At 39.1% G+C, this 22,996-nt stretch overlaps 1 protein-coding gene across 20 annotated transcripts in view; it reads left to right on the top strand.

Annotated features, from left to right (window-relative positions):
- Nucleotides 1–22,996, top strand: part of SEC24D (SEC24 homolog D, COPII coat complex component) — a 113,461-nt gene that overhangs the window by 58,312 nt on the left and 32,153 nt on the right. For 3 of the 20 annotated variants that reach the window (XM_068941730.1, XM_068941728.1, XM_009674870.2), the window contains exons 2-8: nt 3,336–3,530; nt 5,304–5,430; nt 7,491–7,639; nt 9,693–9,971; nt 10,784–10,905; nt 14,470–14,581; nt 15,971–16,098. In XM_068941730.1, coding sequence (XP_068797831.1) covers nt 3,380–3,530; nt 5,304–5,430; nt 7,491–7,639; nt 9,693–9,971; nt 10,784–10,905; nt 14,470–14,581; nt 15,971–16,098 — 1,068 coding nt within the window. In that variant the 5' untranslated portion in view covers nt 3,336–3,379. Of the gene's footprint in view, nt 1–753; nt 984–3,335; nt 3,531–5,282; nt 5,431–7,490; nt 7,640–9,692; nt 9,972–10,783; nt 10,906–14,469; nt 14,582–15,970; nt 16,099–22,996 lie in introns of those variants that run through there. The other 17 variants (XM_068941724.1, XM_068941725.1, XM_068941726.1 and 14 more) reach the window with 11 other exon arrangements.

Raw genomic sequence — 22,996 nt, forward strand, 5'->3', positions numbered from 1 at the left:
TTTCTAAGATGCGTACTCTAAAAGCGTAACACGAAAGTCTGGTATATGTAACTATATACCATTCTGTGTGTGTGCCTGCCTGCGTGTTGGTGTATAAGATGGGCATATACACACCAGACATAGTATTTGCCAACTGAGATTGCAACATGCTTTGGGGGGGACTGCACCTCCGTTTATAGATTATACGTTGCCAGGCAGTGTCTCTGAAGAAATTATGAAGTTAATGCTTCTGCTTTGGTTAGCGGAGAACATGATCCTCTATTTTTAACTGTTATCATACTTTTTACATGCACACAGTGGAGTTTTACATCCTCACAGAGATAGAGTGCAGTAAAGCATCGCGTAGGTATAGCAATCTGCTGAAAAAAGATCGTAACCTGTTTTATTTCAGCAGTAGGTTAAACGGTGTTGTTTTTGAGGAAAAGGATGTAAGGTGGCCTAGTGTTAAGGGAGACCAGGAGAAAAAATTTTCTTATCCTTCTTTGTAGCAACCCTGGTAGTAAGCACACCTAGTAAAAGAACTTGGCTTGACAGATTTTCTGATCTTTCTTGTGCGATTTCCATAATGATTCTGTATGTCTGTTGTTAAATCAAGCTTTACTAGGTGATCGGTTTCTGCTGACATTTTGGGTGCTGTCCAAACTAGTTTCGTTGACTGTTTGCATTGGTGTATATGCTGAAAAAAGACTAAATATGCTCAGTGTTAAATAGAATCTGGAACTGAGTTCAATACATTTATATTATTTGTTTTAGGGTTAGGAGTTCCTGTCCCTCTTCAGCCCAGCCTCTGTGTGTTTATACTGTCTGTGGGAAGTTTGACGTGGCAAGATTTTTTTTTTTTTCTCCTCCTCTGAGCAAGCTGTGGAGGAAGTAGTTTCCCTGCGATGCTGTCACAGCTAAAGGTCCTGGCTGTTGCAACTGCCTCAAAGTGAACATCCTTTTCTTTATATAGATATAAAATATATATAAGTATATGCTAGCAAGTAAGTAATTTAGTGCTAATTTACTGTCTTGTGGAGAAACTAAAGCTCAGGCTGCCGTGTCTTTTCTGCTGGGGAGGGAAAGTACAGCTGGCAACCAGAGGCCGTTCTGTGTACGCGTTTTTTCTTCTTCTCATGCTTACTTTGTTAGCTAAGAAATAGAAGACAACTCTCCAGTTTGACACATCTGAAACACTTAAAGGCTTAAAAAGTCTTAGGCAATTGGGAAATTTCATGCCATACTGAGGAAAGTGGTTAATTCCCTGGGCAATGTGTAAGGAGGTCTAGGCCGTGTACCCATCTCAGAGTGATTTCCTGCCTGACATGGAAGATCACTAAGACTATTTTGTTCAGAAATGTGTGTTTAATTTGAAAAGCCTAGAGATGGATTTTCTGATAGGGGTAGCTTTTTTCTACTGGTGCGTGCCAGTGCAGCATGAATTTGTCTGCTATGTGTCGCGACCTTGGAGCTGCATCTGTTTCTGAGGTGATACCAGGCATATTTCTGGAGCACAATTCCTGATTGAGTTTCATCCAGTTTGCATGCTTGAAGATCACTCCATGATGCAACCCAAAGCAGGTCAAGTAAAGACGGTTGGGAGTGCTATTTCAAAAGAACACTTCTGTTGTCAAATAAAATGCTAGCTTATATAGATGTAGCTTTAGCTCTTTGGGTTGCTTGACCTGCGTACTTGGAACCTAACTTTACAGAGGCAGTGAGCACTTGCTGCTCACTCAGGGTCTGGATCCCCTCAACATTTCACAAAACAGTTTAGTTTCATTTGGGCACTGATAAGGGTAGTGGAATTTTGTTGTTATTTTTGTTAAATTTTTATTTTGACTTCATGTTAGATTTCTCTTACATGGAAATGAGAAAGGTACCTATCAAGGCTGCAAAGTGTACAACTTCAGTAATTTTTCAGATGTTCTGATGGAAGTGCTCCATATGTGAAAATTAGTCTTATGAGGTACAATAATTTTAGTTTAGTATTGTAGCATTCTTCAGATGTTTTTTAGTCCTAATTCTAAAGGATTACAATTTCCAGGATACCTAAAGTTTCTTTTATCCTACTTAGCAAAATCTGACTGCTACAAAGAAATGAAATGTCTTGTGAATGCTCTCGTCATTAAAAAACTTTTTTTGAGTTGCTTTTCAAACTGAGTTCTTGGTTGATGGGTTTTTTTTTTCTTTAAAAACAAAACAAATCAAGACGTGAAAGCTTAGAGAAAAGATGTATGGCAATAGCAAGGCTGTGCTGTGGCCATGTGCCTCAGAGAACATGTTGCTGCTTATATGTGGAATCCCTTGGGCTCAGTTTCATCACACTGCAGGTTCCCTTAGTAAAAAGACCTGGGCAGATAAAGCAGAAGATAGCTGGAAATAGGGTCTCTTTCTATCCTGTAATTTATTCTCTAACTTTTTTTCTGTCTTGCCCAAGTCTGCTTTCCTGTGAACAGGAACTAGCTGTGGAAATTTGTCAGGAGCAGGGCCAGGTAGCAGGAAATTGGACTGCTTAGTTGAGGGGTAGGAGGCACCTTGACATAACTGAGAGAGGTGTCACTTTGCTTCTCTTGGTGTAGCAAAAGTTACAGGGCAATTACCATATTGGTTTTTTTTGTTTTTTGTTTTTTGTTTTTTTTTTGGGGGGGGGTCATGTTTCAACTTAAGCCTTAACAAGGGCCAGCAACTATCATACAGCACTTGCATAGTGGGGTGCATTTGCAACAGTAGTGGCAACGCTCTTAGATAGACGGTGTCATTTCTTACCAGTATTGAAAGCGCAGAATGCTCCCTCGTTTGCTTGGAATGGGGCTGATGTAGAAGGTATGATGAAAGCTGGCGCCATGTTCCATACTTCCTCTAAAAGAAGCACGCTAGGGCAGGAGAAGGAATTGCTGGAGGAGTCTTGTACTCTGGCAAATGTGCCTTTCCTGATTTTTTTTAGGAATATCTGGTATTTTTCTTTGGAATATCTGGTATTTAGAAGGGAGACTCGCAGTCTGTTTTTTCAGGTGTAGAAATGTAGATTCTCCCGGTAAAGAGCAGCTTGAGAATTTCCTTTGAGTTTTCTTCCACCTGACTTCCTTTACTTCGAATTTTTCTCCATGGGCATAGGAGAGGTGAATCCTCTTCAGATAAATTCAGTGATTTGTTTAAATTCATGCAACAAGATTGTGATAGTGTTGAGAAAATTAAGCGACCAGACAATCAAACAAGGAAAAATGTTTTCTGCTGACTTAAAGGTCTATTTTTGCCTTCAAATCTGTCTGCTTTTGCGGGGGGACGCAGTTCTCAGCCTTTTAAAATGCATGAAGACTAAAGAATAGTAGCAGATATAATTTCCTCTTTTGCAGATTCTTAAAGAGATTCCCCTACGCGGAATGAGAGCATTGCCATCATGAGTCAACAAGGTTATGTTGCGACTCCTCCATATTCCCAATCCCAGCCAGGAATAGGAGGCTTTTCTACAGGTTTTGGACCATCTCCTACGTCACTTCTTTATGGGCATTATGGGGATCCTAACTCCTCATACTCAGCACCTCAGCCAGGTATGAAATTTGCCTGAAATGCATTTTCTGTGAAGGCCTTTTCTATCTCTTCCTGTCACTTGTGCCTATGCAAAATGCTCTTATTTCCCACTGTTAGTGGGACAGGATCCTGTGCTAACTTTGGCCATGTTGTTGTTGATGCCCTAAATGTTGATAAAGATGTTTGGTAGATGCCTGGTAGTGGGAATCTAAACTTTGTTTGTAAATTCTGCTGTCCGGAAAGCAATAAGCACCAGTGCTTTATGCTGTATTACGATTAATATCTAATACAGGCAAATACTAAAGGAGCAGTTCAGTATTCCTTCTGGGAATGGAAAAATGTTTCTGAACTCACGTGTGTTAATGGCAAGCAAGCTCTTCGGAAATGAATTATATCCTTTACCATAGGACCTGTGTCCTATTGGCGCTAAGCTCTTGAGCACAAACTTGTGTATGAATATCAGCTGATGGTTTACTACTTAAGCTCTTTTACTGAATAATGTATTTTTGGATGATAAGTGGTAAGTACAGTCTTGCAGCCTTCTAACCAGGCAGGAGCTAATTACTTACTATTGGGGGGCAACTTGAGTAGCTTTTATAAGCAAATGGGATATTTGCTCTTGATGTCTAAGCATAGTTATCCTACAGACAGTGTAATTGATATGCATCAGATAAACATGGCTGTTACTGTCACTCCCTTGCTTTTTTAAAATTTTAACTTACTGGTATGTGGCTTCAGATTTTTCAAGAAAAAAAAGTGTTTTTTTGAGAGCACAGCATTGAGGCCCATTTTTCAGTAAGTCCCGCTGGCCTAATTTCAGTAAGGCCTATATACCTAGGCAAGATAGGGAAGAAGGAAGGAGGAACCGTCTAAATGTTTTGTCTGATGTTATGGAGAATAATTATAGTTAAAATAGTAAAGTTATCTGAATTATTCTCTAAGGCTTCGAGAAAAATAATTTGTTAATATTGTTAAAACCATTCAGATGATGATAACTGGCATTAAACTTAGTTTTTGAGATGTTAGTTTTGTCATTTCCCTACTCCAAGTATTCCAGATTTTTTTTGTTTGTTTTTGTTATTCTTTTAGTGTTGCGTGGCCTGCTTGATTTTTGTGGCATTGCAAAATTAGAAAAAAGAGAAATTTTGCCCAGTTTCTATAAACACTTCTTACTAAAGACCGCAGGAGTTGTTACTTTAGTCCATGGCTCAGTATAGTTGGAACATAGAACTACTTCTGTTAATTGGCTTACTAGACTCCCTGGGAAAAACACCGGTCTTGGTACCGAACAAATTTTTGATTTTGTAGTAATTTAAAGGAAAATAAGAAATACAGGTTGAAAAGCTGTTTATTGAATACTTTTATTTACATAAATTGTGTTCTAGACAGTTGTGCATTAAAAACCATTCTTAGCATAGGTTTACTGGTTATACGCGTGGAGGCAATTTTTTAAAGGTTTTTCCAGGTTTTCTTTCTGATAGTGTTTTCAGAAAGCAGAGAGACCTATTGCTTCTCCTTCAAAAGATGAGTGAGATGATAGAGAATTTCCAGTATGCCAAATTGAATTGGAGGGTCTGTTTCCTTATTCTTGCGTTTTCCTTACTGTCCCACTTTTATTCTTTCACCAGAAAATTGCTGACTAGTATTTGCTTCCTTTTTAACTATCTCTTCCTTTTCATATTTGCTTCTGTAACTGGCCAGAAATTTGCCCTCTTAGTCCTACAGCAGGGTTTTATGTTCGTACTTCTTAATAACCTTGTGCTTTCTTACAGGAAGTACTTTTTGTTTGGCAGGTATGTCAAAATCAACTGTGCCTTTTGCATCTTCAGCTCCTGTTGGACCTCCACCCCCTGGAGCACATCAGTTCAGCCAGACCAACCTCCAAAACGGGCCCAATACACCAGGGCAACTGCCGCATAGGTGACTTCACGAGTTAATACATAAGAACTAAGTTGTTTGTTCTCTTTTTCCTCTCTTTGACTGCTTTGCTGGCATCCAAGTGTTAAATCCCTTCTACCTTCAGCAGTTCTGACCTATTCCAATTTTGAACTGGATCATCAAGTTCAGTTTCCTGTTATGTTAAGCTGCCAGATCATATAGTGCAATCTGTCGTCTCATTAAGTTCCATTTTACAGCAAGTCAGGTCTTTATCATGGATTGATTTTCTTTTTATGCTTTCTGCTTGAACTTAGACTCACTGGTTAAAAGCAGCAGTAAGGTGTTAATAACTGCTGTTTGTTGTAGGAGCTGCGCTTCTTTTATTCATTTTTTGATGTCTTAATTCTCTTCTGTTGTGAGGTGCCAAGGTGTTGTTACTTAGTGATTAACAGTGGCCAGTGTGTTTTAACAGTGTTGTGGGATCGTAGCCAAGGCTCCATAGGGCATTTTGAAGATATTTTGTAATGCAGTTTTGCCATGGTCTCTGAGATTAGTGACTGCCTCCGTTTTGTTCAAGTCTGTGATTGACTGACTCTGAAGAGTTTACCTGAAGTGGTATTGTTCTCTTCCAGAGCTCACAGAAAGAAGTGAAAGAGAAGGGAGTGAGAGGAAGTAAGATGGGAAGGGAGAAACTAGGGATAGATAGAAGATATAAAAGGAAATCTTGGGAAAACGATATGAGGGGATATAAGGAGAGGGCAAAAAAGCTTGATTACAATGATTTGACATAATTTATATTTTAGGTGGTTGTACGTGAGTAGATATGTGTACCTATCTTAGTTAATTCTGTCAATTGTTAATTATTTTGCTGTCCTCTTAGGAGTGACAAAATTAGAGTTGGTGCATGTATAACTGTTTCTGTGAACGTGATGCTGTTTAACAACGTTCTTGATTTAATTGATCAAAGTCTTAATCTGCTTCTGTGCTTTTTAGTTGCTGTATTGTTATTTGTGTTCAGATAAAGCCATATATATGTTTTATTAGGCATCAGAATAGGGAAGCCTGTTGTCTGTGTGTTATCACTGTGTGTATCACAGAGGCTGGTGATCCTGTGTAGAAGACAATGTGTCAATGCATAGGCGGAGGTGGCTGTTGTCCTGAAGACCTGAAAATGAGGAATGCAAAAACAGGATGAAGAGAGTTGAATTGACATAACCAGCCCAGAAAAATGTTGTTTCTCTTTCCTAGTTTCCAGTCATCACCGTGACAGCTGCCCATTTACTGTTTTTACCTGATTTTGATTTATTCCCAGGTTACTGAGAGCTGCTATTCTAGGCCAGGAAATTTCCATAAAAAAATTTCAAGGAAAGTGAATTCTACTTCCCTTAGTATACGTAAGGCCTTCCTCAGTTTTCGAAATGGTTGTAGGGGAGGCAATATAAATCTTCTGGATTTATCCAGAAGGATGGCCTGCGATCTCATTTTTCCCAAAATGAATATAGAATCTGGTAGATAATATCTTTACAAGTCACACAGGTGTTACTTCTTCCTTTCATCCGGTTCTTGCCTTCATGTTTTCCCGTGTCTGGTAATCCTGGAGTAGTTTTTTTCCACACCTGTCTTTTCCCTTTCCCCCTACTACTGGGAGCTCCTTAAGAGTCTTCCTCTTCATTTGCCTCACTGCACAGAGATTGTCTTAATGTTCATCCCAGTGTCCTCACTCGTTCCCGGTAAGGAAGCTTCCTGTATAACTGTGGAAAGAGGCTGGAGTGATGTGGTACGTTCAGAAGCTTAAATTTCTTGATCACCAAGCTTTCGTAGAGTTACCATCTCTTTCTCTTTGCCCAGGCATACTCGCGCTTCTTTGTTTCTATAAGTACGCAAGCAAACACATACTGTCTTTTTTAAATTAGCGTGCATTCTCTCTTCAAAGCTATTTTAACAAAAATCTGTTTTTTATGGTCAGAAAATGAGCAAACTCTTCAGAGTTTGGCCCTCCTAATTAATTGTTTCAGCATCACCCTGGAGAAGGTAGTAGGCCTTCAGGGATTATTACCGCTTGGTGTAAATCTCTGTATAACTGCGCTAATTTCTCCCTTTAGGTTTCAAGGCCCTCCACCTCCAAACAGTACAGGATCTTCCTATCTTCCCTACAGTCATCAATCACAACCAGCCTATCCAAATACTGCATCCACTTCGTCTACAACACAACTTGCTAACCAGCTCAACACCATGCATATAAATAGCTATGGTAATCGGTTTTATCTGATTTGATTTACTTTTTCTCAATTAAAACTATTACGATTATGGTAATTAGCACCTTACTGAACTTCCATAGAAGTAGAACCTAAAATATTTGACCACTATCATTTTCTCAAGATCTTAGATTTTTAATCTCGTCCTGTTACTTGAGTGAGTGCCCTTGAGTTAGTTCTGAATTGATATTTGTTGAACCTTCCGGAAAGACCAGTTACCTTCTCAGTCATTTCTTATATTCTGTGTTGATACTGTCGGTAACAGGCAAGGCGAGAGCAGTTAATATGCGGACAGGGCTTATTTTCCTCAGTTTTTCAAAATTTCTCTGTGTTTTGAAACTATCTTATTCTTTTCTTATCCAAAGCTTATAGTTTAGTTTTTCATCTAAATTTCACTTACATTTAATCTGGGTTTAAACCATCTCAAAAATGAACCATGAGGTAAAGATGTGATTGTGTGATTCTTCTATGTAAATTAGATTTGCCATCACTGATTTTATTTTTTTTATGTTAGATCTGCTTTTCCTGAATATTTACTGAGGCCTGATCAAATTTGCTATTCAACTGAAAAGGAGTGGAATTTAGTTAGCATCTTGTTTTCCTGTGACCTGTGCATTTAGGAGGATGAATTTGAGATCACTGTGGTGGTCAGTATCGTTGTAAGATATGAGTAGAGATGAACTTTTAGTTCAGACTGTACTGACAGTTGCATCATTGTTCCTGCCCTGACTTTGCAAGTTGTCGATTAGAGTTGAATGAAACCTGCGTGACTACTGGGGGTCTGGCCCTCTGTTTGAACAATTGCTTGTGAAAACTTATACCTTCTTCATCTTAGAAAAATTAATTTAGACTTGAATTCAGCTTTAGCGTACTGAACGGCAAGTGTGCAATTAAGTTAGACTGTTTTATACGGGATGAAATGTAGCCCGGCATTGCTACAATGCTTCATGACTTATATTATGTAGAACAAAAAGAATTAGTTTATTTCTCTGCCTTCAGTATATTGCCTTCAGCAGTAATTATGTAGAACAGAGTATTCTTGCTTACCTCGTTACATGTACTGGAATTTTCAGATACCCTTCAGACCACTGAAGATACGGGTTCTTTAATGCTCTGCCTCTGTGTTGGGTTTTGTTCTTCTAATTTAGATTAACTGCAGGCCTAAATTGGTGTAACTTGGCAGACTGCTGAAGTTCACAGCTTGTCAAGTTAACGGAACAATGTCTGTACCAAATGTGAACCTGAGCTTGTGTTTTGTAAATGAACTTTTTATTTTTCAGTTAATGTCTGACTGGAGATACATTTCAGGGTTTTTATATTAACGTATTAGTACTTTAGTTCCAACCTTAATTTTGGTTATGTTCTTAGCTTTTCTGAAAATTATTTTACTGTAGATCTTTTGGGAGAAATTTGACTAAAAATGCAGATATTGTAAAATAGCAAGCATTTACAGATTATAAGACTCAAAGAAATATTTCCAGAGTCCTGTCAATTCTGATTGGAACCAGATTCTGTTAAAGAATTCCTCATCAATGTACACAAAATAATCCTGACAAATTCCACCTTTTAGCATCAAAACCTGAAGAAGGTGGTTATAAATCAAATTAAATGAATGGATTTACCTCCCATTAAACCTGTCATAGTGAAATGGAGACAGCAAACTAACAAAAACGTGCCACATAAGAGAATGTGATTATTATTATTTCACGTAATGAAGTTAAATATTATTTCAAAAGCAAATAGGGATTTATGCGTATTTTAATCAAGAATTGTCAAAGACTGACGTCCCTCTCCCCTTCCCCACCCAGTTTCAGGTTTTTATTGCAAATAGGACCGCAGGGAAAAGTCGGACGTTAGAATAAGGTCAAACTTAACCTGTAAAGTCAGAATTGTTACAAAAAGAGGCATTCAGAATCCCTATAATGAAGCGTTATCGATACAAGATGCAATATTCCCATATCCCTTGCGAAAGTATGGAATTAAAATAGATTACCTTCCACACGGTAGGTTGTTGGTTTTGGCTCGTTTGACGTACGGCTTCCCACTCAGGTCCTGGTGCTACTCAGAGCTCTTGCGTGTCTTCTGGGCACACAGCATCTTTTCAGGGTCCACAACCACCACCACCACCACCACTGGCCCAGCAGCAAATGGCTTTACCCCCTGGATCACAGATTACTCCACCAGCAAATAATGTAAATAGCCTTTGTGCTCAACCATCATTGCCTCCAATGGCCAGACAAGATGGGATCCCTGGATCTGGCCCCCCAAATGCTAGCTTGCAGCAGCTTCCAGGACAGCCCCCAGGGCCTGGATATCATCCTCAACAAGGTAAGGAAGGATGTTTGGTATCTAACTGAAAATAGAACATGCATTGGGAATCACTGGTGGAACTTCAGCCAGTCATGGATGACATCCTACTGACTTGGAAAAATAAAAACTTAATTCTCTTTTTAGTAGAATGGAAAGATTCCCATCGTCAATCCGTGCATTTAAGGCAGGCTGTGCTTTTCCTCAGAGGTTCAACATTCTGAAAAAGAAAGTAGCAAGAAGTAGATTAATTTGGATCAGGAGCAGAATTATTCGGTTGGTAACGGGTGAAGGTACAACATACTACAGAAAGGAGGGTGTCTTTTATACTCCAAAAAGGTGTAGTGCGCTCTCCGTTTTATAGTACTGTCTGCCATCAGCAGCTTTCAAAAATGCTTCGTATAGCAATAAAGAGTTATAACGGAATACAAAGAATGTGTTTTGTTTTACCTGAAGCAGATAAGTAAACAGTTAGCTGGCTTTTTAGTTGTCAACCTAACTAGATCAGTTTGCACTGACTGATGTTACTGGAGGGTTTCTCGGTAAGGTAATGGCCTGGACTGAGTAGCTGTGAGAATCTCTACTGACTATCCTACTCGGGCACATATCTGAAAACTTTTGTATCCAAAGTTGTTACACCTAGTTTTATGCTTACTTTTAAAACAGCAGACTGCATGAGCTAAAATAATCAATTTCTTGTAATCGCTGAAAGCGGAAGGCAAAGAGAAGTGGCGTTTGGCTCCAGTAGGAATGAGTTGTATGGCAAAGCTTGATGTTAAAAATTGATACCAGAACTTAAATGCTTAAATCAGTGGTCATTTGTAACTCTGCAGCAAATTACGGCCCTCAGATGGCAGGAGCTCAACTGCCTTATCCTGGTGCTTTCCCTGGAAGTCCCGCACAGCTCACAGGTCCACAGCAGAAGAAGCTTGATCCTGACTCTATTCCGAGCCCTGTAAGTATTGTGATACTATTTTTTAGTGAAAGTAAATTTCTGCTGCATTTTAGACAAATGGCAATGCTAGCATTGTTTTTACTTTAGCTGGCGATTTTTTTGAGCATTAAAATGCCCTTATGTTGCTTAGTTCACAGGATATGTTCCAATGTTTGCGTTAAGTTTGTTAGTTACATGGAATTTTGTACTCTCTGCTCTCTGTTTTGGAAGAATGAGTAGTGCATAACGTAGGTTTTAGAACTGAAGAGGCTTTATAACTTTATAGCTAACAAGGCATATAAGCCTGACTCCACAAATGTTCATAGGAATTCTCAACAGGGTTCTCAGTATGGCAGTAAGCAGTACTGATGGATTACTTACATTCCCTGCAGCTAATCACCTTTCCTTTTCATTCCAGAAAGATGGAAGGCTTAGGCTTAGTAGAGGATGGATACCTAAAATAGGACTTAGGCAGAATGCAGCTCTTTTTTTAACTCTAAAATTGCAATCCTGGAAATGCTGAGAAGTCCTATGCTCAGAAGCCACCTCACTATTTGATTCCAGGGGTTTCCCAGGCAACTGGAATTATTTGTTAGAACATCCTTCCGGTTGCCACAGACTAGTAGTGATTTCAGTAATCAGGGTGTGTAGTTCATGCTTAAGCCTCATACACGTTCAAAAGGCTGAGCTGTTTAAACGTGCCTAAACGTGCACTGATTGGACATGCTGTTTGTTTAATGCACTAGAAGCTGCCTCTTCTTTTCAAAATGGGGTTAGAGGAAAAAGAGAACAAGGTTATAACTATGTCCATCTTTTTAAATAAAGAAGCTTAATAGTTACCCAGAAGAATAACTGGTCAGATGAAGGCCACACTGAACTTATTTTTTGTTGAGAATAGCTAATCGAAGTAGAGGGGAGAAACGTGCAGACCTCATGGGGAAAATGCACTCTCTAACGCACTTCTTCTAATGCACACTTCTCCTGGTCCTGGTGACCAGCTAGCCGGGCCAAAGGGTCCTTGGAGATGCTTGAGGCAGGCAAAGTCCTGCAGCTTTGACGGAGGAATTAAAATGTACATTTTCCACTTAAAAAAATGTAGTAGTCACCGCGCTGTAATCTAGTCTGGGTGAAGGAATCTTAAGCGTCCTTTGCTGAAGCAGTATTGCTGTACAGGAAGGATTTGCATTTCACAAGGCTGAAGGAAAAGCATTTTTGTAAAAGCCAGACACTCTCTAGGATTGGGCAGCCATGCTTTCAGTTTTTGTTTCTTCCTTCCAGAAGAGCTTATCTGTTTTATCCAGTGTTCATTCTAACATAAGACTCCTAAAATCTTGAAAAAAAATGCTTTTTAATAATCACTTAGCAGTTAACATAACAACTGCAATTCCCTCTGTTAGAGGAAATATTCAAGTTTAATGTAGTCGAAAACTCTTGTTTAAGAAATTGAAGTGAGTGTCTGTATAATTAGCAAGTGTAGGCAACACCCTTAACAGGCCACTCATCCCTGTGTTTCGGATTGGTGCTTTTATGTAAGAAGGATAAAATGGTCAGCCTAATTTAAAAAAGGAAAAAAAAAAAAAAGGAGGAGGAGCATAAAAAGCTGGCATAAAAGCTGACTGATGTCTTGTTTCAATTATGCATGTAGAATAAACAGGCTTGGCTAGGACAGCAATGTTAAAATAGGTTAAAAGGTTTGTTTTAGCAGCAGAGAGAGGATCAAAATGACATGTTTAAAAGAAACATGATCTGGGTCAATGTCTGTAAAGGGCAAAAAGCTAATTCAGAATGAGGAGTAAGGATCACCATGTGTATTTCTTGTTATATTTACATTATACAATTACAGTAGTGTTGCCAGATAGATTTGCTTCTTATCTATAGCCATTGTTGATTTATATTTTCTTACATATGTTAGAGGTTGATATGAGCTCTGACAACATCTATGAAAACTAGCATCTGTGCTTTGTCAACAATTATTTCCAAGAACAGTGATATATCTAGGTCAGTTAACTGCAGAATACCATGGAACATTGATGCTTTGCAGATCTCAGTCTGAAAGTCGTTTGCTTTCTTCAGCCAGTGGGCCTTTTTAGAGCAAAATCTTTTTCTTTCTAATGCAAATGTTAACGATAAGTATACAAGCCAAGGAGGCAGAGAAAAGTAATCATAATGTTGAAGCTAAGGAATGTGTTGTACGTAAATTACAGTACAGAAACTTTATAGAAAAAGAAAAAGTTGTGGGCCCCAGATTATTTCCAGTGTGTTAGGGAATACCTCTTGGACAATGATGAGCGGATTCTATGCAACGAATTTTGTTTTTCCCCTCTGCTCTCCAACAGAGGCTTCTCAAGTTCCCCAGCTACTATTAAAAAAATCATGTGCAGTGTAAAGATACAATGCCATGGGATGCCAGCTTCAGTGGCAAAGCCAACCTCGGAATTTCCCTGTCTCTTTCCTCTTACTTGCTTCTCACAGCAGTACAACTGTTAGGCTACACTGTAAAATGGATTGCTAAAATGATAGCTCATTTAGAGGGAGGAAAAGGAGTAATGGTATCATTTCAGTGATCTCCTTTACCGTGTGGGCCAATATACAGGTTTATATAACGTCAGCTGTATCCTGAAAAGCATAAAACTTAAACAGTGTTGAGGGACTGTGTGCAAGTGATGGGGGACAGTGTGCATGGGAAGGAAAATTTGTTCAGTAGCAAAGCCAGCTTAAGCAGCGTTTCATGAAATTACATCTTAAGTTGCTTCAACCAGAATAAATCAGTACGTGACCAGAGCTTCTCCACTTCAGCAAAAATCTTTTCTGTGGCTGCTGTCCTTTACTTTTTTTCCAGGAAAAGCTCACAACATGGTAATCTGACTCAGAGAAAGTAGACCATGAACTCTGATGTTGAAATACTAGCTAATGGCCAGCAAGGCTTTTCTCAGGGATGCAAATTACTGCTTTGTAAAAGGCAGCGCTGAAATACAGCTCAGCTTAGAAGGTGATATGGTGTCTAGATTACTTTTTGTTTCTAGCCTCCCAGTGGTTTCCCCACAACTAGAGGGGAGGAATGAGAGCTAACCCTTCCCTCTGTTGCTACCTGATCAATTACTTACACTTTCATTTTTGAAGAACAGCAGCTGGCACAACTGTGGTTGTACAAAAGATAACTTGCATCTGTGGCATCTAAGTGAGGTGATGCAGCCTGTGGAAGGCTAGCTCCAGTAACAGCAACTTACCCTACCATTCTCCTTATTTTGCTGGCTAGCCACTCTGGAGAAGGCACTGTCCTGCTAGCAGTCAGTATACTTGCTTTAAACAACTCATTTACTTTCTGTGTATAGGTCTCACCCACCCCTACATATAGTGTTAATCCTGCAGTTTCCCTACAAGCAGCTGTATTTGTAAGTGAGTTACGCTGCTCAGCTATGCTGTATAGTTTTCTAGCTGTTAACTGTCCTGGGAACATGTATATCATGGGTTTATAGCACTTATATATGGGACTATTACTTGGTATAAACGTTAGCATAACTGTTTGTGAAGGTAACTGAATGCATGGCTTGCCTTTCTCATATTGTCATCCTTCTTATTCATCAGATTCAAGTAATTGAAAATGATAAGACTTCTAGGGGAGGACAGATTTATGCTACAAACGCAAGAGGACAGGTTCCTCCTCTTGTCACCACAGACTGCATAATTCAAGATCAAGGTAACTATCCATGTTACTGCTATGGCATTCTTGCTAGATAAAATCAGAAACTAAAAGAATATCCTAAATTCTCAAATTTCTCATCTTAAAATGGTATTTCTTACTCTAAATTGGACATGAAATGGGAAACCCCTTCCCTTTAAAAAAAAAAAAAAAAAAAAAAGTGGGGGAGAAACGGGAGTTGAGAATTCCGGCACCTTGTGTTAACTTCAGTGGAAGCCCTGAGACCACCTTGCCAGCAGTTCCTCAACCGTTGCTGACGTTTAAAATAATAAGAATAGGTGAGGCAACTTTTCTTTTCAACTTTAAGTTGAAAACCCTCTTCAGATTCTTCTGAACTTTTAAAAGTCTCTAAGATGGATGCTAGAGGAATCATGCAGTCCCATGCTGAAATTAGCAATGAGACTAACATCATTGTCTTTTAAGACATGAATTTTGGAAACGTCTATTCAAGCTGTAGGGGTAGAGTACAAGCTGTCTTAGTTAGCGTAACGTTTTCCTTTGGCTAGTTTATCTACGTTTGCCTCTTGCCAATCTTCAATTTTGTCTGCCTAGAGCCTGTAAATACCATATTCCACGTGAAGTTCTTGATAACAGGCTTGATGCTTTAGTATAGATTAAACTGATTCAGCATAGCATTAATTTGTCAGTGCTTGGATGAACTGAACAAAATGTACAAACACATCAAGTTTTTTTGGCATTATCTGGGAACAGGGTAAAGCAGTTCTAATGAACAAGGAAATTCCTTTCAAGAAACTAAGCAGAGCTGCAGCGTGATGGTTAAAGAGGAGCATAAAGAAGTTTCTGAACTCCCGCTGACTTTCAGTGCTCTTGTCTGCAGCACACAAAATGGTCTCTCATAGAAAGAACTGAGTTAAGCTTGACATCAGAAGTAGTGTACTGACTTTAGCACGCTATATTTTGCAAGATAAACGATTGTGTTGATGTATGCCCAGGTATACTATTTTCTGAATCGGAGCTGGCTCATTAGAGCAGTCTTGACATTAGGTATCAGTCTGCAGCGTTTCATTATACGGTGTCGACGTTCCCACTGGGGAAAATGCATATTATTTCCTTTTAAGATGTTAGATGTGATTACTTTCAAACCAGACACTTCTATTGAGATTCTTATCGCAAATAATCGGGTTTTTTTTCTTTATATGTTTAAATTTCTACAGTAAACTCCAAACAACAAGAGATTTACCTGCAGGGAGGGACAATGGGCTGACGTATAAAAAGGAGATACGGGCAGAAGCTTGCATGGGGAGAAAAAAGAATGTATTTAACTTAGCATATGCACTTGTTGCTTTATGCTGTTTTGGTTTGCTGATGTATCTTTGGAACAGGCAGGTTCCTTGTACTTTCATTTTGTTTTATTGGCTGTTCTAGGCCACGCCAGTCCTCGTTACATCCGATGTACTACCTACTGCTTCCCGTGTTCTTCAGATATGGCCAAACAGGCTCGTGTTCCCCTGGCAGTTGTCGTCAAGCCATTTGCTGTTGTTCCACCAAATGAGGTAAAGACTAAATGAATATTCTTCTGTGCTCTTCTGAGAGTTCTTCTCTGATTGGGGGTGGAGGGTCTTACCTCTGACTTTTAAGGAGCAGGGGAGAGTGGGAGGTGGCAGAAAACAATGAGATGCTCTCTAGTCATGATGCAAATTCAGGGGATAAAAATCTTTGTTTAGAAAACCTTTTCTAAAGGTTCACAAGGGTGACCACCGTGTTATCTGAACCACTAGGATCGTGATGTTGCCACAACTGTCTCTAGTTTGTGGCAGCACTGTCAGTTTAATGTCGGGCATTAAAAGAACATAGCCGCAAACTGTTTCAGCAGACCCTAATTTCATTTTAAGACATGGACAGTTATAGTTAGAGTGGTATTTTTCCATTGAGGTTTTTTTAAGAAATAATTAATTTCACAACAATCTGAGAAGATAAGAGTATTTTTTCCTTGAATGAACTGTGTCATAGAAAAAAGTCAAAAGTAGTCACCCATTTTTTGGCACCCATTTGTAGACGCTGACCCAGTTAATTTCTTCTCTTACATTACCATCTCAGCCCTTCGTGTTCCAAACATAGCCATACTTCATTTGCAGAGCGCTTCTGAAAAATTTAGGTATCCTCTTGTCTCGTGTCAGGTACCCAAATTTCCTAACATCACCAAAGGATTTTGTCAGAAGCAGGAACTGAACTAGTTCTCACATGCAGCATTTAACTGCATCATCCATAGGACCATCCTTTCTTGTGTGTGGTTGTCTTCCTCCTCCATTACGTGGCTTCTAAATTCTGCAACAGAGATGTGCAGACAGCATTGCCGTTTGATGTGCCGCTCTAATTTCCTTTGAGCGCTGTTGGCCGAAAAAATCGGGGCTATCATGGAAGTTATAGTATGTGATCATGTCTTCAAAAACTCCGTCATAAAACACATTCACAGAAAAGCGTAATTAAAATAGCAAAGACTCCAGTGCTTGGGGTTGAACTCTTTGTTTTTCTTTGTTTTATTACTAGTAAATTCTTATGTTTTTTGGAAAAGTATACTGGAAAAAAACAGATGTTGTTCTTTATCAGGGTGGATAATTTCCAATCCAACAGACCTCTGTAGTCTCAATTAAGAGTATTGTTTTAGCAGGGTAGTATGTAGTTATCTTTTAGGTCCACAGGGAAATGGAGTGTATTGCTTGTGGTTCTGCAGATACTGAGTTTCACTGTTTATCTGCAGTAATTTTAGGTTTCATTCCAGTTCTTGAAGGGAATGTGCAGACTCTGCTTGCTGTCCCCCCACATTTTCTCCCAGATGAAACTCCTGCTGTTGCTTCCCCACCCCTTTACTTTACAAGCTAGGCTTTACTCTTTAGTATTCTTTATCCTTGTTTCTGTGCTGAGATGGTACCGATTCTGCTTTCCTACTGGCTCTTCATTTGTATCTGTCTTTCACTTTCAATCTGCATCGGGTCATTTTTGCCCCCGTGTGAGCATTCCCTGTCTCCCACGCAGTGTTTGGACAGGGTGATCAATGAGTTGCTAAAATCTAGATCTCTTTTGTGTATGTAAATTAGCAGTATGTACAAATGCTTGTATTTGGCCAAGTTCAGGAGGGTTTTCCCTGGGCTGGCAAAAATAACTGTTCGGTGACCCACCAGTTCGAAAGTGCTGGTGCTCTCAAGCTGTTCAAAAGAAAGGTCAGCAGAATTCATTAGTCTGTATAGAGCAGAATATTTTTTCCTAGTCTCTCTTTCAGAAGAGGCTAAAAATCTTTGTCTGAAGAATGTCTCTCAAAATTGGCCCAAGTCCAGCGTGGAAAATTTCATTCTGAACAGTTATAGCTTGGTAAAGTTAAGGACTGAAGAGATGGTGGTAACGCAGGAAGTGCCGGGCAGTCTTAGCTGATGCAGTTTTTCTGAGGCTTGCCGATACCATTTGTCTTCACTGCTCCTGCCAAAATAAGATCCTACTCTTACGATCTTATAATAAAAATGGTTTTCCATATGGGATTTATAACCACTTTAATTCCGTATAGCCACTTAATTCGAAAGAACTAGGCTTTTTATTGAGGTGAAATATATTCAAGAGCTTATTTGTGTTTCTGAATTTCCTACTGTGGTGCTTTCTGCCTGGAACTAGTGACTACAAGGCACAGAATGTTCTTCCTTTCAGAATATCTAGCATATCTTATGGATGCCTTTAAGTGCCTTTTAATGATGTCAGCAGGTGATGCTCATCCCATGTAACAGAGTTTAGTGCAGAGTGGGAATCTATCTAATGTCTTTATCTCTTGATAAACAGTATGTTGTACATAGTAACTGTTTAAATTCATAATTGCTTCTAGCCTTGTGTTGAAGTTGCCTTTCATTCATCTTTGTTGTAGCTTCAGCTACAGATAGATATATCTCAATTTCTGCAGTTTCTAATGTACTTGGTGCTAGCACCCGTAGAATTTCACTCCTTTTTCTTTTTAAAGGGGGAAGAAGAAAAGCAAGTGTTACGAGGGTTTAGTGGACCATGACTGTGAAATACTCGTGAATAGTTTGTGCAGCTGCTTGTATGGTTAGGAACAGCTGAAAAATCTGCATATCTCACTAGAACTGTAAGATTCATTTCATCAAACCGATGATACAATTAGCATTTGGCCGCCTTTTAGTACTGCATATGTATTTTTATTATCTTGGGAAGAATTTCAGAAAGTCCATGCACTGTCCATTATGATGGATAGATATTGCATAAACCATGTCTTTCTGTGTTAGTAAAGCCATATTTAAAAAGCTGTGGACATTCAAGGTCATTCAAGTGACTAATAGCCTTACGGGTGTTGCAGGAATATAGCGTTTCAATTTACTGGTGTTGTGCTCTGACCATCACTTATAATGGAGAGTGAATTTTAAATAGTATATGAAATATATTTGCATTTTCAGTGGTCTCTGTTACCACAGAATTCATGTCATGTTTTTTCATGCCATTACTGTATTAGGGCAGTTAGAAGTAAAGGAAAACCCTTACCTTGTAAGGTAAGGAGTAAGGGTTGGTTACCAATTTCCAAATAACTTAAGGATACAGTGCCAGTCTTCAGGTGGCTTATTCTTCCTTTCTGGAAGAGCCTGTCTTGAACATGGATTTTGATTTCACTGAGGGGACTGTTGTTTGCGTCTATGAAGTGTTATGTTCTGGTCAGGTGGCCTGAAACATTATCAATGAGAACGGTGGATCATATTCCCTCCTATCCAGGCTTTGTTTGGCACTATGTGATCTAAACTGCAGCAAAAATTTAATAAAAAAGTAATGAAATGACTGAGTCTACTGACATTGATAGGATTGGATGCATGTATGAGAGGGAGAGTGCAAGTGCACACCCGTTATTTTCTTCCTTAATTGAAAACATTTTGGTGGAGGATTTGTAAGCAGTGGTGTTGCATGTTAGTACGGGGGGGAGGGTTGTGTAGTCTGCTTAGTGTCTCTTGCTCGCTTTACACTTTGACCTGCAGAGCAATGTACTGAACTGCTCCTGCCTGTGTAGGCAGCAGCAAGAAGTACCAGAGAGATTCTTTATCTGTAGCAATTGCATACAAAGAAGTGGGAGAAGGTAAGTGGGGACCTGGAGGTGGCAGAGAAGTATGTGTAATGGAGACTACAGGCATCGCTTTGCAGTCAAATCGGTTTTGTTCCTGTTACTCCTTGACAAGAAGGTCTTATGAAAAAATTTCCAAGCTACTTTACATCTGGGAAATCAGTATAGCTGTATTAGCATGTAGTTCTGCTTGAAGCTTATGGAAAGGAAGCTATTGCTGTCTGGATAGAGTATTGATCTTAAATAACTCTGTAGCTTCTACAGGTTATGCAGCATTCTGTTCTACGAGTTAGATGTTTTTCACTTGTCTTCCACTTCATATTTGACTCTGAAGAATCAATAGTGCTCTGGCTGACAGAGCCTGGAGAACTCCCTGAAGCTTTGTAATTAATGTCTGTCATAAATTCAAAAACAAACAAACAAAAACTCTTAATAGTAGTACCTCCTAATATTCTCTGTACTCCAGTTCGGCAGTGGAATTGTTAAAAAGACTCCGATCTCTCACCTATTGCTACAAAAAATGTCTAAAGCCAGTCTAGAAAACTGTTGACTTGTGAATCTTGCATGTATGCTGTAAATTGTCAGAAACAAAAGCAATGAGAGCGTTCATGAGTGTTGCTCCCCCTGCCCCAAGAAATCTCACCAACGGGAGACGTTTCTAAGTCTTATCTATACCAAGTCCTTATTTATCATTGCTCAGAAATAACGCTTCATCTTCACTCTCCTGATTTGGATGATCTATGAAAAGTATTTGTTTGTTATGGATTTTGAGAATACAGTATCATTGTTTGACAGAACTTATTTTTAGTCCACCACTGCTTTAGCAACAGTCTATAAAAATAAACCGACTCTCACAGTTATCATCATAGACCAAGCCCTACATGAATTTGTTTTGGAGATGTATGAATGTTTCCAGAGCCTGAATAAACCATGTGATCTTTGTTTAACATTTAATAGTGCTTGCTAGCAGAAGTTAGTTAAAAGAGTATTTCATATTTTAAAAGCAAATATAAACAACTCCAAGTGATTATATATGGTTTTAAATATTTAAATTTCTGAAGTAACCTTATTTGTTGCTCCTTAGCATTTGTGTCATCGATCTTTATGATATTCTTTCACATTTATTTGATTTTTCTTTGTAGAACTAGTCATTGGTGAGAATTTAATATTTTGATTTTAATTTTCTCCTCAGTTAATTCTCTAACTGGTTAAAAAGATAAAGCTAGAATGGATTTACTTCTGAGAAGTGCTCGTGTTGGTGAGCTTAAAGCCGTTTTACCTCTGTGGAGGAATATTGAGCTTTCTGATGATGGCCAGTCCAGCTGAGCCATTTGGGAAGCCATGGTTTTCGCACGGATGATGGTACATTTCTTAGGTAGAGCTGTGTCAGTGTTATAAGGTCTGCAGAAGCTACAAGTTGAGTGAGGTGAATATTGGTAAGGCACCTGTTCCTTTGAGTTTTAAATGAGTCATCCAAATGTTAAATGAATCGGAAGAATTGGGGAAATCCCCACGTTTTAGTTATCTGCCCTTGTCTTAGTGGGGACTCAGAGAGGTTCTACTGTTCACATACACCTGTGGTCGGTCAGAATTGTGTTGGGGCTGTAGCTCTAGCTTGTAGCAAATTTTTAGAGAGGCACATACATTTAATAGTGGTTAGGCGCTCGTGCCGCTCTTTGATTTGAGTAGAGTGAGGTCTTCCTGGAACACGTAGTTTGCAGGCAGTACAAAATGATTCAAACTAAACATCTTACTGATTGCTCTGTTGCTCAGATCACTTGTTAGATGTGTTCGAAAGCACAGATAGCAGAACGCATCCTGAGTTGTTTGCCGATAGCATCTACCCATTGTAAAAAGCGGTTCTTTATATTTTACCCTTTGTTTTCTGTCTTTTATTTAGCTACTTATTCACCAGAGGGCCTTCCCTTATATTTCATGAGAGCTTAGCTAATTTAAGCATTTTTGATGTCAAAAGACTTTTTTTTCAAAAGCAAGATATATTGTATCAACTAGGTCATACTTGTCTGTGTGCTGACTGATTCTTGATAGAATTCAGTAGGTTTATATGTAATGATGTTGCTCCTCAAGAGCCATGTCAACTCTACCCCTGTATATCTTATTTATCTTTGTGTGTTTTTATGTTCTCCACCGTTGTGGTATCTACCAGTTTGCTTTCTGTGGAAGTAAGACTTGCTGGTCTGTCGCTCTGTGATCATCCAGAAGTTCTTTGTGATGGTGGGGTTTTTTTTGTTTTTTTTTTTTTTGTTTTTTTGTAATGCTGCCCCCTTTTCTTTTGGGCACTGAAGCTCATGTAAGCAATAGGTTTTATGCACAGCTCAGCAATTTCACACTGTAAGTCTCTTCAGAGAGGAATTGCTTGGATACGTAGTAAAATTGTCCATACTACTAGAAAGCTTTGTTTTATAGCAAAAGATGATGGGCTTAAGAAAACTTTCTGGAGGAAAGGTTCTGAAGGAGAGGTTAGCAACAGTTTTGCTCTGCTGTCTGTCTATTTTGAAGTGTCACACCCTTTTCCATGTTGGCTTATAACTTTGTAATCCCCATAGGTACTTGGAACTAACGTAACGGAGATTCCTCTTCATATTTACCACCACTGGAAATGAAATGTCAGAGCTGACTAAATGTTTCATGTTGTTGAAGACAAATCTCACCTTTTTCGTTTGTGCAGACTTCATATGACCCTCTGTATTCAGGTTATTTGAAATTACCTTATGTTGTAAGACACAAGGCTTCTTCTCCAGTGTAGGTAACAAAAGCTTCCTTCTTCCTTCAGCAGCTGTAGACCAGTGAGTAGATTATATTTTGCTAACTCTGAGTAGTAAGTAGGACAGATAGCTTTGCAAGCTCTGCATTCCTGGTCCCTGGATTGTCCAAGATCCAGTAGGAAGTGATCTTGTCAATGTGTTAGGGAAACTATCCAAACCATCTGTGCTAATTGCGATATTCTTCTAAAACATGGTGAGAGTGGAAGCCGTGCTCATATGATAAAACTTAATAGGACACTTAGCCTGACTGTGTTGAAACTTTCCCTTTTTCGTCTGCCGGGACAGGGGCCTAGCCACTAAGCTATTGACCAGTATATACAGAAGAGTTTGACACCTTGTTTAGACTTCCACAGAAGGAAATCAGTGGACCAGAGAGACATGCACCAATACCACACTGTAGCTTGCAACTAAGCCAGTTGGCTTAGAGATAGGACCATGCTACAGCACGTTCCTCCTTGTTCTCAGATTCGGTGTTTTTACACCTAATCCGTGGTTGAGCTGTTTAGAATAATCAATACATGTAGAAACTATCCTGGTAGCATAAACTGATCCTGAACTCACTGCTGC

Source organism: Struthio camelus, chromosome 4 (genome assembly GCF_040807025.1).
Source record: "Struthio camelus isolate bStrCam1 chromosome 4, bStrCam1.hap1, whole genome shotgun sequence".
NCBI classification, from domain to species: domain Eukaryota; kingdom Metazoa; phylum Chordata; class Aves; order Struthioniformes; family Struthionidae; genus Struthio; species Struthio camelus.